The 13,723-nt window shown below is 50.8% G+C and overlaps 1 protein-coding gene across 1 annotated transcript in view; it reads right to left on the bottom strand.

Moving 5' to 3' along the window:
• Positions 1–1,774: 1,774 nt before the first annotated feature.
• The window catches only part of LOC144509524 (X-ray repair cross-complementing protein 5-like), a 44,771-nt gene continuing 32,822 nt past the window's right edge, over positions 1,775–13,723 (bottom strand). The window contains exons 5-9 of the mRNA XM_078238430.1: positions 11,175–11,336; positions 9,361–9,490; positions 8,885–8,985; positions 5,897–6,013; positions 1,775–3,125 (exon numbers count right to left, since the gene is read on the bottom strand). Coding sequence (XP_078094556.1) covers positions 2,923–3,125; positions 5,897–6,013; positions 8,885–8,985; positions 9,361–9,490; positions 11,175–11,336 — 713 coding nt within the window. The 3' untranslated portion in view covers positions 1,775–2,922. The remainder of the gene's footprint in view (positions 3,126–5,896; positions 6,014–8,884; positions 8,986–9,360; positions 9,491–11,174; positions 11,337–13,723) is intronic.

Here is a 13,723-nt window from a genome sequence, read left to right as displayed (position 1 = left end):
GTGGAGTTTGCACATTCTCCCCGTGTCTGCGTGGGCTTCCTCCGGGTGCTCCGGTTTCCTCCCACACTCCAAAGATGCATGGGGTAGGTGGATTGGCCGTGCTAAATTGCCCCTTAGTGTCAGGGGGACTAGCAGGGTAAATATGTGGGGTTATGGGGATAGGGCCTGGGTGGGATTGTGGTCGGTGCAGACTCGATGGGCCGAATGGCCTCCTGCACTGTAGGGATTCTATGATTCTCGTGATAATGGAGCTTCAGAATCACACTGGGCGGAGTTTGCCCCTCACTGTCGTGACACTGAATCCAGCTGCCGCTGGGTAATCCCAATTTCCCAACAATAGCCGTATCAGAAAAACAGAAACAGATTCTCAAATATTTTACTTCAAAACAGTGAATTATTTTAACTTCTCGATATTATGAAGTCCTGACCCGTACACAACCGCTTCTTTAAACAGTTATCTTAGAAACATATCAATGGAAGATTTCCTCCTGGGAGCCAGACTCGTTGCTCGGGTATAATCACCAGCGGCTGCATGTCTTGTCCTCAATCTAGGAGGTGAACATCATTACAATGGAACTAGAAGGAGGAAGCTGCAGAGGTGCTGCGAGGGAGCTGCAGTGGTGCTGCGAGGGAGCTGCAGTGGTGCCGCGAGGGAGCGGCAGGGATGCCGTGAGGGAGCTGCAGGTGGTGCCGTGAGGGAGCTGCAATGGTGCTGCGAGGGAGCTGCAGGCGGTGCCGTGAGGGAGCTGCAGGCGGTGCCGTGAGGGAGCTGCAGGCGGTGCTGCGAGGGAGCTTCAGGCAGTGCTGCGAGGGAGCTGCAGTGGTGCCGTGTGGGAGCTGCAATGGTGCTGCGAGGGAGCTGCAGGCGGTGGCGTGAGGGAGCTGCAGGCGGTGCTGCGAGGGAGCTGCAGGCGGTGCTGCGAGGGAGCTGCAGGCGGTGCTGCGAGGGAGCTGCAGTGGTGCCGTGTGGGAGCTGCAATGTTGCTGCGAGGGAGCTGCAGGCGGTGCCGCGAGGGAGCTGCAGGCGGTGCCGCGAGGGAGCTGCAGGCGGTGCCGTGTGGGAGCTGCAATGGTGCCGTGTGGGAGCTGCAATGGTGCTGTGAGGGAGCTGCAGGCGGTGCCGCGAGGGAGCTGCAGTGGTGCTGCGAGGGAGCTGCAGGCGGTGCCGCAAGGGAACTGCAGTAATGCTGAGAGGGAGCTACAGGCAGTGCCGTGGGGGAGCTGCAGTGGTGCTGTGAGGGAGCTGCAGTGGTGCTGCGAGGGAGCTGCAGTGGTGCTGCGAGGGAGCTGCAGTGGTGCTGAGAGGGAGCTGCAGGCAGTGCCGTGAGGGAGCTGCAGGGGTGCTGCGAGGGAGCTGCAGTGGTGCTGCGAGGGAGTTGCAGTGATGCTGTGAAGCAGCTGCGATGGGGCTCTGAGAGTGATGCTGTGGAACTCAAGGCAACTATGATGGAGCTCTGAGGAAGCTACAAAAAGATGTTTAGAGTCTGGTTCAATTAAACACTGAGTGAGCAATGGTGGTGGTCTGGAGATGGTGATGTGGAATCTCAGGACTCTGAGGTCCGAGAGAGGAAGTAAATAAGAAAGGGCGGGATTTTACAGACTCACTCGTCCTGAAACCGTAAAATCCCACCCGAGGTCAACGGACCTTTTCGCGTTCCGCCCCTCGCCCGCTCCGATTCCCGTGCCGGGCGGAACGGGAAAATTCCGGCCAGAGAGTTTCGAGAAGAAAAACACACAGGAGCGGCAACAAAACAGGCAGGAAGTACCCAAAAAAAATCATCCCCAGTAAACTCTTTAATCTTGTCACTTATATAAAAATACAGACAGCCAAAATCAGGATTGGAGGTTGGTTCGCGTGCGAGGGAAATGCGAGAAGAGATGGTTTGTATTTGATTTGAACTTTTCACCTCAGAGCAACCCTAACTGCCTTCACCCAGAACAGGCTCGAGGGGCTGAATGGCCTGCCTCTGTTTCCAGCGAGAGATTACTGATCTGATACGGTAACTGTTCCCATCAAAGCGAGGTCCCAAAACCTCGTTATTACTTTGTACCGTTGTTAAAAAAAAATCATAGAATCTCTTCAGGGCAGAAAGAGGCCATTCGGCCCATCGAGTCTGCACTGACTACAATCCCACCCAAGCCCTATCCCCGTTACCCCACATATTTACCCTGCTAATCCCCCTGACACTAAGGCGCTATTTAGTATGGCCAATCCACCCAGCCCGCACATGGATCTTGCATGTTTAGGTTAACCTTTGCAGCTCCGTGCTGCCTATTTTTCTCTCCACTCACTAGAACTACAAGTGTAAAGAGCGCAGCCAAGGGTCAGTATACTACCCTTGGGCGGTGCCAGCTGGTTGTTAACAGGTACCTTTCTGCCATAAGCAAGTCCGGGGCTTCCTCACCAACCCCCCGGTAAAAATAACAGGGAGGAAAATAATATTCAGACGTGGCAGTGACTTTCCCAGGACTGGGTTTTGTTGGAGGTGAGTAGGTTACAGGTGGCCTGTAAAACACAAAGTATAAAATAAACTTGTGACAAATTCAACAGGTACAAAAATATCCCGGGGGCAGATTTCTGAGTTCCTTGTCAGCGAGGTGGCCTGTATATCCTGGAGGCCTCGGAAGGAGAGTCTGGGCTCTCCTCATTACGCAGATGGCCGGAATCATGGAGTCAGAGCAAGTCCTGGTTCTGTTATATTTGGATCAGAGCTGATTTGGATACTGGCTGCTCGCTGCGGTGGGGGGGGGGGGGTTGGGGGAGGTGGGGTCACTGTTTGAAGGTTCCTGTGATGTTTTGATTCAGTTGGGAAGGCCAGTTGGGTCTTTTCCCCAGCTAAACCCGACAGTCTCCGCTGCTCGTACACAACCCGCAGCCCCCCCCGCCCTCCCCCCCAGGCCATGGCCTGAATTCCACCGCGGTCAGTTCTCAGCGAAGTGACCGGTGATGGCGTCGATCAGCTCCTGCTTCTTGCTGCCCCTCAGCCCGTACTGTTTACAGACCTCCTTCAGCACCGGCACGGTCAGCTTGCCCAGCGTCCCGCTCCGCAGGTACTGCCTGACCTCCTCCTTCCCCAGCGACACCTCCACGTTTGGCTTCTTCTCGGCTCCCCCGGCTGCGTCGCCTGATCACAGAGAACAGCAGTTCATTCTTCAGACAGTCACCGTGACAAATCTCCGAAGTACCGAAGACAAACAATGGCCCCACTCTTGAATATTCGGCTAATAAGAAACAGCACCGTGCAATTCCACTTCAGTTAATTATGGCTCGGGTCACTGTCTGTGCGGAGTCTGCACATTCTCCCCGTGTCTGCGTGGGTTTCCTCCGGGTGCTCCGGTTTCCACCCACAGTCCGAAAGATGTGCTGGTTAGGGTGCATTGGCCGTGCTAAGTTCTCCCTCAGTGTTACCCGAACAGGCGCCGGAGTGTGGCAACTAGGGGAATTTCACAGTAACTTCATTGCGGTGTCAATGTAAGTCTTACTTGCGACACTAATAAATAAACTTTACTTTTAAATTTACTTAACACCTGTTCATTGTTTATAATTTGGAATATTGTGTGCAGTTCTGGTCACCTCACTATAAGAAGGATGTGGAAGCGCTGGAAAGAGTGCAGAGGAGATTTACCAGGATGCTGCCTGGTTTGGAGGGTAGGTCTTATGAGGAAAGGTTGAGGGAGCTCGGGCTGTTCTCTCTGGAGCGGAGGAGGCTGAAGGGAGACTTAATAGAGGTTTATAAAATGATGAAGGGGATAGATAGAGTGAACGTTCAAAGACTATTTCCTCGGGTGGATGGAGCTATTACAAGGGGGCATAACTATAGGGTTCATGGTGGGAGATATAGGAAGGATGTCCGAGGTAGGTTCTTTACTCAGAGAGTGGTTGGGGTGTGGAATGGACTGCCTGCAGTGATAGTAGAGTCGGACACTTTAGGAACATTTAAGCGGTTATTGGATAGGCACATGGAGCACACCAGGATGATAGGGAGTGGGATAGCTTGATCTTGGTTTCAGATAAAGCTCGGCACAACATCGTGGGCCGAAGGGCCTGTTCTGTGCTGTACTGTTCTATGTTCTATAAGGGACAGTAAAACAATAATCATTCTGGAGGAGCGGGCATCGCTGGCATTTATTGCCCTTCTTTAGTTGCCATGAATAGGGCAGTTTTGTGTGGGACTTGCCAAGTTAATTCAGAGAACGTTCAGCTGTCAGCCTCATTGGGACTGGAATCACCAGGAGGACAGGCTGGTAAAGACAGCAAGTTTAAAGTTTATTTATTCGTCACAAGTGGGCTTACATTAACACTGCAATGAAGTTACTGTGAAAATCCCCTAGTCACCACACTCTGGCGCCTGTTCGGGTAACACTGAGGGAGAATTTAGCACGGCCAATGCACCCTAACCAGCATGTCTTTCGGGATGGTGGGAGGAAACCGGAGCACCCGGAGGAAACCCACACAGACACGGGGAGAAACGTGCAAACTCTGCACAGACTGTGACCCAAGTCGGGAATCGAACCCGGGTCCCTGGCGCTGTGAGGCAGCAGTGCTAACCACTGTGCCGCCGTGCCACCCCCTTCCATAATAGACATGAGCTCGGTCGTTGGATTTTTCTGACAATCTGACAGGTTTTGGGGTCACTTTTACCGGGAGCTACTTTATATTGATCAAGTTTTAAAAAAACAAACACTAGCTTAGAATTCTCAGACAGTCATGGTGGGCATTTGAACCCACATTTTTCCTCTGGATTTGAATACCGCTGCAAAAACAGAGGCGTGCTGTCGAAGCTTTTCATCTTGCACTCATCAGGACAGACACAAGAATGCCAAATTTCAAAGGGAGTAAAAATTTATACTCCACGAAAAAAAGGGTGCTGATTGGTCAGCATATCGATTTTGATTGGTTGAGGTATTGCCATGGTGGGTGCGCCAGGGAACTATTGACCCCCCCTCCCCATGCTTCCATTTAATTAAAAAGGGCAGTGCCTGGACATGTTCCTTTTGCCTGTAGAGGACAGGTCCCTCCATATGAATACACGTAATTTCTAGCAGGCGTAAATGGGCCACATTACGAGCCCGACTGATAATCTTTAATTGCTGCTCTTTGAAATTTGATATTCTTGCATCTGTCCTGTATAATAAAACAGCTATTTGTTCCCTGGATTATCTACAGTCGTCCACCCCAGAACCTTGAGGCCGAAAGCAGTCAACAGAATTGTTTGGAAACTCTGAGGAGCAGGTTGGGTACCTGCCAGCCACCAGAACAAGGAGCTGAACTTCCACAGTTGTGTGATGTTAAATAAAGGTTGGAAGGTTGCTTTGCCAAAAATCAATGGGCAGGATCCCCATAAAACCTTTCCTCAGGAAATAACTAACAGGAAGGAACGATAAAGTGAATTCTGGAGGGCTGTGGCATACCTCACGGGCTGGTTTCTACAGAAGTGAATGCACCTTCAATATTCTTGCCACGTATAGGGGAATTCTTGGGCAGGGAGCACAAAGTTGAACTGAGTTCACAGGCATGAGGAATGATAAACTGCGGTGTTGAGTTAATAGTGCTTTGTTTAACTCTAAAATACAATAAAGTTTGTTTTTATTTGAAAAAGTTGAAATCTAGTGACGTAGTTCTGTCAGTTAATTATGGTCAGTTAATTCTCTATAAATGTTCCTAACAGGGTTGTAATAAATTACAGCGGCCACTACACTTCACTGACTGTAGTGTTTTACAATGTCCTGAGGAAAGGCACTAAAGAAACGCAATTCTTTGTTTCTTTTGGCGACCAGCTGGTTCAGTTCTGAGAGAATTGAGCAGAGATTTCCGTGTCCGTGTGGCTCACTTGTATCCCACGTGGAGCATTTACTGACACAACGTTTAATTTGCTCCCCTTGCCGCAGTACTCACTGAGCTTCCTCTTCTGTTGGCTCTTTGCACCTGGGTTATAGCCCGGGGGATAAACCAGCTCCAGGAACTCCTCTGCCAGCTGTCCGATTCTCCTGTCCATAACATCATTCTTTGGCACTGTGTGGGGAAAAGACGATTTCCCCTATTACGCTCCTCTATCAAAGTCATTTATTTGCACCTCTCCAGCTTCCTCTCCACCCCCCCCCCCCAGCTTCTCCCCCCACGCTCCCTCCAGCCCCGCCCCCCGCCACGGCTCTCCCTCTCCAACCCCCCTTCTCCACCTCTCTACCTTTCCTCCTCCCCCCCAGCACCCCGTCTCCCCTCTGGCTCCCCCAGCTCCCCCTCTGCCCCCCAGCTCCCCCTCTCTGCCCCCCAGCTCCCCCTCTCTGCCCCCCAGCTCCCCCTCTCTGCCCCCCAGCTCCCCCTCTCTGCCCCCCAGCTCCCCCTCTCTGCCCCCCAGCTCAGAATCACAGAATCCTCCAGTGCAGAAGAGGCCTTTCGGCCCATCAAATCTGCATTGATGCATGAAATGCCCTGACCTGCCCACCTAATCCCATTTACCAGCACTTGGCCCATAGCCTTGAATGTTATGACGTGCCAAGTGCTCATCCAGGTACTTTTTAAAGGATGTGAGGCATCCCGCCTCCACCACCCTTCCAGGCAGCGCATTCCAGACCCTCACCACCCTCTGGGTAAAAACCTTTTTCCTCAAATCCCCCCTAAACCTCCCACCCCTCACTTTTAACTTGTGTCCCCTCGTAACTGACCCTTCAACTCAGGGGAACAGCTGCTCCCGATCCATCCTGTCTCATAATCTTGAACACCTCAATCAAGTCGCCCCTCAGTCTTCTCCGCTCCAGAGAAAACAACGCAAGCCAATCCAACCTCTCTTCATAACTTAAATGTTCCGTCCCAGGCAGCATCCTGGTGAATCTCCGCTGCACCCCCTCCAGTTCGTTCACATCCTTCCTATAATGTGGCGACCAGAACCGCACACAGTGCTCCAGCTGTGGCCTCACCAAAGTTCTATACAACTCAATCATGACCTCTCTGCTTTGTGATCTATACCTCGATTGATAAAGGCGAGTGTGCCATATGCCTTTTTCACCACCCTATTAACCTGCCTTTCCACCTTCAGAGATCTATGGACAAACACGCCAAGGTCCCTTTGTTCTTCGGAACTTCCCAGTGTCAGACCTTTCACAGTATACTTCCACCCTCTCCCCACCCCCACTCCCCATCTCCACCCCCCCCCCTCCCCCCAGCTCCCCCTCTCCAACCCTAGGTCCCCCCCTCCCACCCCCCTCCCCCAGCTCCCCCTCTCTCCCCCCCCCAGCTCCCCCTCTCTCCCCCCCCAGCTCCCCCGCTTCTCCCCCCCAGCTCCCTCTCTTCACCCCCCCCAGCTCCCCCTCTCCCCTCCCAAGCACCCCCTCTCCCCCCTCCCCCCCAGCTCCCCCTCTCCCTCCCCCCCCCTCGCAGCTCCCCCTCTCCCCCCCCAGCTCCCTCTCTCTCCTTCCCCAGCACCCCCTCTCTCTTCCCCAGCACCCCCTCTCTCTTCCCCAGCACCCCCTCTCTCTTCCCCAGCACCCCCTCTCTCTTCCCCAGCACCCCCTCTCTCTTCCCCAGCACCCCCTCTCTCTTCCCCAGCACCCCCCCTCTCTTCCCCAGCACCCCCTCTCTCTTCCCCCAGCACCCACTCTCTCTCTCTTCCCCAGCACCCCCTCTCTCTTCCCCAGCACCCCCTCTCTCTTCCCCAGCACCCCCTCTCTCTTCCCCAGCATCCCCTCTCTCTTCCCCCAGCACCCCCTCTCTCTCTTCCCCAGCACCCCCTCTCTCTCGCCCCCACTCCCCTCAGCTGCCCTTCTCCAACACGGTAAGAAGTTTAACAACACCAGGTTAAAGTCCAACAAGTTGATTTGGTAGCAAATGCCACTCGCTTTCGGAGCGCTGCCCCTTCGTCAGCTGGAGCTCAACACCCCCAGCTCCCCCTCCCCGCCAGCTCTCCCTTTCCCTGCCAGCTCCCCCTCTCCCCCCAGCTCCCCCTCTCTCCCCCCTATCTGCTCCTCCCCCCAGCTCTGCCCCCCCCTCCCCTGAGCTCTGCACCCCCCCCCACCCCACCCCCCCGAGCTCCCTCTTCTTAACAGTGGAGGAATAATACAGCAGCTGGTCTTTTTCCTTCAGCAAGTTTATTCTTCATACAGCTCAGTACAGATACAAGCTCCTCTGATTCCCCCACAGTATCTGTTCCTGCTGTGTCCATTTATACTCTTTCAGAGGTTGAGTCAATAACCATCGCCTGTCTTTAATAAGGCAATTACTGTAATTGCCACAGTATGCATTTGCTGATACACTGACTCTCCTCTCCGCATCCCCCAGCTCCCCCACCCTAACCCCCCCCCCCACTTTGCCATATTTCTCCCCTCTTCATGCCCCCAGCAACCCCTCTCTGCCCCCCAGGGAGCATTACAACTGGATTCAACAATTACCCAATATTCATACCCGCCCCGGGGCCCTGAATCCAATGGGAAATATTCCCGATATACTGCTCTGTTACAGACTACGTGTGAAAGCTGGGCTTTTTTCGTCTTTACAATCACTATCTTATCATAATCACTATCATTCCTTATCATCATCAAGGACCCCACGCACCTCGGACATTCTCTCTTCCACCTTCTTCTGTCGGGAAAAAGTCTGAGGTCACGTACCAACCGACTCAAGAACAGCTTCTTCCCTGCTGCTGTCAGACTTTTGAACGGACCGACCTCGCATTAAGTTGATCTTTCTCGACACCCTAGCTATGACTGTAACACTACATTCTGCACTCTCTCCTTTCCTTCTCTATGAATGGTATGCTTTGTCTGTATAGTGCGCAAGAAACAATACTTTTCACTGTATGTTAATACATGTGACAATAATAAATCAAATCAAATCAAATTAATTCCTTTTGCTGCTGGGCAGTGGGTACGAGCTGTACAGCAGGATACTCACGTGTCAAATCTTCAACTTCTTCCGGTTCCTTCAAATCGAGGGCCAGTGCCTCCAGATTACGGAAATGCCGCTGAAGAACCGGATTCTCAAAGCTCTCAGGCCTAATCCAGAGGGATAGAAATGGTCACCATTTTATTTTAAGGAGAATTTGCAGAAATTTCCTGTTCATCTGCACAGGGGAAATCATAGAAATCCTACAGTGCAGGAGGAGGCCATTCAGCCCATCGAGTCTGCACCGACAACAATCCCACCCCAGGTCCTATCCCCGTAACCCAATGTATTTACCCCGCTAGTCCCTCTAATCTACACATCTGGGTCACTGAGGGGCAATTTAGCACGGCCAATCCCGCACACCTTTCAGACTGTGGGAGGAACCCGGAGGAAACCCATGCAGACACGGGGAGAACGTGCAGACTCTCCGCACAGACAGTGATCCTCTAATGGCGCAGAAAGTATCGCTGGAACCTCTGACTGACCTGTATTTAAACCGGAGCTTCTGCACCACTGATTTCATCTTCTTGATCTGATCCTCGCTGGCCACTCGCTTCTCCGTAAAGCCGATCTTCCTGACATCGTCGGCGTAAGGCAAATAAATCAGGTGGAATCCTGATGGGAAAACGACGGAAAGGTTTTGTTTGTACCAGGAATCGGTGAGCATTTCACACGCCCACTCTGCCCGACTCAGGAGTTGCGTTTGATGGGATGACCTGGGATGAACATTCGCGTTTTTGCAGAAATCAGGTCAAAGCTACGACTAGTAAAGTTTTCAAGTTTAAAGTTTCAAAGTTTATTTTATTAGTGTCACAAGTAGGTTTACATTAACACTGCAATGAAGTTACTGTGAAAATCCCCGAGTCACCACACTCCTGTTCGGGTACACAGAGGGAGAATTTAGCACGGCCAACGCACCCTAACCAGCACGTCTTTCAGACTGTGGGAGGAAACCGGGGCACCCGGAGGAAACCCACGCAGACACGGGGAGAACGTGCAGACTCCGCACAGACAGTGACCCAAGCTGGGAATTGACCCAGGTCCCTGGGTGCGTGCGTGAGTGGTGATTGCAGCTCTGTGGGGTGTTTGGATTCTTCGCGTACTTCAATGCTTTTCAGACGTGACAGAAAACTGCGGTCCCCACATCCCTCGGAGATGGATGTTAACGACCCTGTTTTGAAGAGCAGCAGGGGAGTTTTCCCTGGTGTCTCGGCCAGTATTCATCCCTCAATCAACATCGCTTAAAAAACTCTGCCTATCGTCAGGTTACTGTTCCCAGGGAGGAAACCACAAGTGAAGACCCACGTCTAAAATCACTGCACTGCCAATGTAATGCAGGGCTACAGCGATGGTAAATGATTCATTGAATGACACTGCATAGAAGCCATTCAGCCCATCATGGCTATACTGGCTCTTTGAAAGAGCTTATCCAATGCGTCTCAAGAGCCTTCTCTTTCCCCCAGCCCTGCAATCTTTTCCCCTTTATAGATTGGATCAATTTCCTCTCAGCAGTTATTATGTAATCTTCAATTTTCATCCACCCACTGTAACATGTATCCGCTGTAACTCTGAACTATAGAAATCTGAAGTTAGTTCATCTGAGTCCAAGCCCAGGCTGTGGTGCTATCTTTCTCTTACGTTGATCTTTCTCTACACCCCGAGCTGTGACTGTAACACTACATTCTGCACTCTCTCCTTTCCTTCTCTATGAACGGTATGTTTTGTCTGCATAGCGCGCAAGAAACAATACTTTTTACTGTATACTAATAAACATGACAATCATAAATCAAATCAAATATCTGGTTTCAGTTCCTCTCTGCATTGGAGCTGCACACAATCAGCCAGGCTCCACTGTGTGTATATATGTGTGTGTACGTGCGGTGCGCGCATACGTGCGGTGCATGCGTGTACGTGCGGTGCGCACATACGTGTGGTGTGCATGCGTACGTGTGGTGCGTGCGTACATGTGGTGCGTGCGTACGTGTGGTGCGTGTGTGTACGTGAGATGTGTGTAAATGTGTGCTATGTGTGTATGTGTGGTGTGTGTGTGCACATGTGGTGTGTGTATACACGTGGTATGTGGTGTGTGTGTGGGGAAGGTGAGTGGGGGTAGGATAGGCAACAGCTACGATGCCCTCCATAGACAAATAGTGTGTGAATAATTATCATATGTGGTCAGGCAGAAAAGGTGCCGGAGATTCAGTGGTACTGGTGTGACCATAACTCAGTCAGAAAGGAGAGACAAATCAAGTGTACTCACCCAGTCAGTGAGCGATCCGAGAGAGACAGTGTCACTGACCTGGAGGGATGGTCTGCACTTTCTGATCATCCAGCGCCTCCTCCTGTGGGACCCATGCCACAAATCGGGGTGGGGTGTTCCTCCGGGGAGTGTAGCGGCAAACAGCATACACGTCCTTCTCCAGGCACTTGGTGAGCAGTGCGCTGAATGAAGTGGTGCTTCCTGTTGGGAATGTGAAACATAAACACAGCTCAGAACAATAAGCACCTGGCACCAGGGCTGGCCCAAAGGCTGCTGGAAAGGACCAGGGGGGCTGACCTCTCTGAGCTGCTTAGCAAGTGGCAACGATAAAGTCAAATTGTTACTTCATCCCCTATAACACGATAGAATTCTTCATCGAGGTGGACAGTCAGGTAGTTGATTTTGAGACGAGGGTCCTGAATCTTAATAAAGGAAACTACGATGAATATGAGGCACAAGTTGGCTTTGACAGATTGGGAAATGTTATTTAAGGGGACGATGGTGGATCGGCAACGGCAAACATTCAAGGAATGATTATTTAATCCAGTCTGGCACAAAAATAAAACTGGAAAGGTGGCCAAACCAAGGCTTACAAGGGAAATTAGAGATAGTTAAAGGTCCAAGGGAGAGGCATACAAATGATCCAGAAAAACTGTAGACCTGAGGATTGGGACAGTTTATAATTCAGCAAAGGGACTAATTAATAAGGGGAAAATAGAGTACGAGAGTAAGCTTGCGGGGAACATAAACATTGACTGTAAAAGTTTCTATTAGGTGTGTGAGGTGAAAAAGATTGTTAACGACAAACTAGGTCCTTTACAGTCAGAAACAGGGGAATTTATAATGGGGAACAAAGAAATGGCTGACCAACTAAATACATACTCTGGTTCTGTCTTCACAAAGGAGGACACAAATAACGTACCAGAAAAGTTGGGGAACACAGGGTCTAGGGAGAGGGAGGAACTGAAGGAAATTAATATTAGTAGAGAAATGGTGTTGGGGAAATTGAGTTTGAAGGCTGATAAATCCCCAGGGCCCGATAATCTACACCCCGGAGTACTTAAGGAAATGGTCTGAGAAAAAGTGGGTATATTGGTATTCATCTTCCAAGGTTCTATAGCCTTTGGAACAGTTCCTATGGATTGGAGGGTAGCTAATGTAACCCCACTATTTAAAAAGGGAGGCAGAGAGAGAACAGGGAATTATAGACCAGTCAGCCTGACGTCGGTAGTGGGGGAGGATTTAATAGCAGAGCACTTGGTAAACAGCGGCTGGACAGGACAGAGTCAGATGGATTTACACGAGGGGAATCATGCTTGACAAATCTACTGGAATTCTTCAAGGATGTAACTAGTAGAGTTGATGAGGGGCAGCCAGTGGATGTGGTTTATTTGGACTTTCAGATAAGGTCCCACATAAGAGATCAGTGTGTAAAATTAAAGTGCATGGGATTGGGTAGTGTATTGAGATGGATAGAAAACTGGTTGGCAGGCAGGAAACAAAGAGTAGGAAATAAACAGGTCTTTTTCCAAATGGCAGGCAGTGATTAGTGGGGTACCGCAGGGATCAGTGCTGGGGCCCCAGCTATTCACTACATATAAATTAATGATTTAAATGAGAGAACTAAATGTAATATCTCCAAATCTGCAGATGACACAAAGCTGGGTGAGCTGTGAGGAAGATGGAGAGATGCTTCAGTGTGATGTGGACAAGTTGAGTGAGTGGGCAAATGAACAGCAGATGCAGTATAATTTGGAGAAATGTGAGGTTATCCACTTTGGGAGCAAAAACGGAAGGCAGATTACTATCTGAAAGGCCATAAATTAGGAGAAAGGAATGTGAAATGAGACCTGGGTGTCCTCATGCACCAGTCGCTGAAGTTAAGCATTCAGGTGCAGCAGGCGGTGAAAAAGGCAAATGGAATGTTGGCCTTCATAGCGAGAGGATTTGAGTACGGGGCAGGGGTGTCTGGTTGCATATATATGGGGCCTTGGTGGGACCACACCTGGAATATTGCGTGCAGCTTTTGTCTCCTTATCTGAGGAAGGACGTTCTTGCTGTAGAGCGGAGGTTTACCAGGCTGATTCCTTGGATGGTGGGACTGACTCCCAAGGTGAGATTGAGTCGGTTAGGATTATATTCACCAGAGTTCAGAAGAATGAGGGTGGGGGGGGAATCTCATAGAAACCCGTGTCTGCGTGGGTTTCCTCCGGGTGCTCCGGTTTCCTCCCATAATCCGAAAGACGTGCATTGGCCATGCTAAATTCTCCCTCGGTGTACCTAAACAGGCGCCAGAGTGTGGCAACTCAGGGATTTTTTGGGGCGGCGGACAGAACCATGGATCACAATTTAAGAATACAGGCTAAATCATTTAGGACAGAGATGAGGAAAAATGTCTTCACCCAGAGGGTGGTGAATATGTGGAATTCGCTACCACAGAAAGTAATTGAGGCCAAAATATTGAATGTTTTCAAGATGCAGTTAGATATAGCACTTGGTTGGGGCAAAGAGGATAAAAAGATATGGGGGGGAAGATGGGAACAGAATATCGAAAAGGATGATCAGCCATGATCATAATGAATGATGGA

This window comes from Mustelus asterias, chromosome 21 (assembly GCF_964213995.1).
Source record: "Mustelus asterias chromosome 21, sMusAst1.hap1.1, whole genome shotgun sequence".
NCBI lineage: Eukaryota > Metazoa > Chordata > Chondrichthyes > Carcharhiniformes > Triakidae > Mustelus > Mustelus asterias.
Note: the sequence above shows the minus strand (reverse complement) of the source record. Positions and strands in the feature narration are given on the sequence as shown.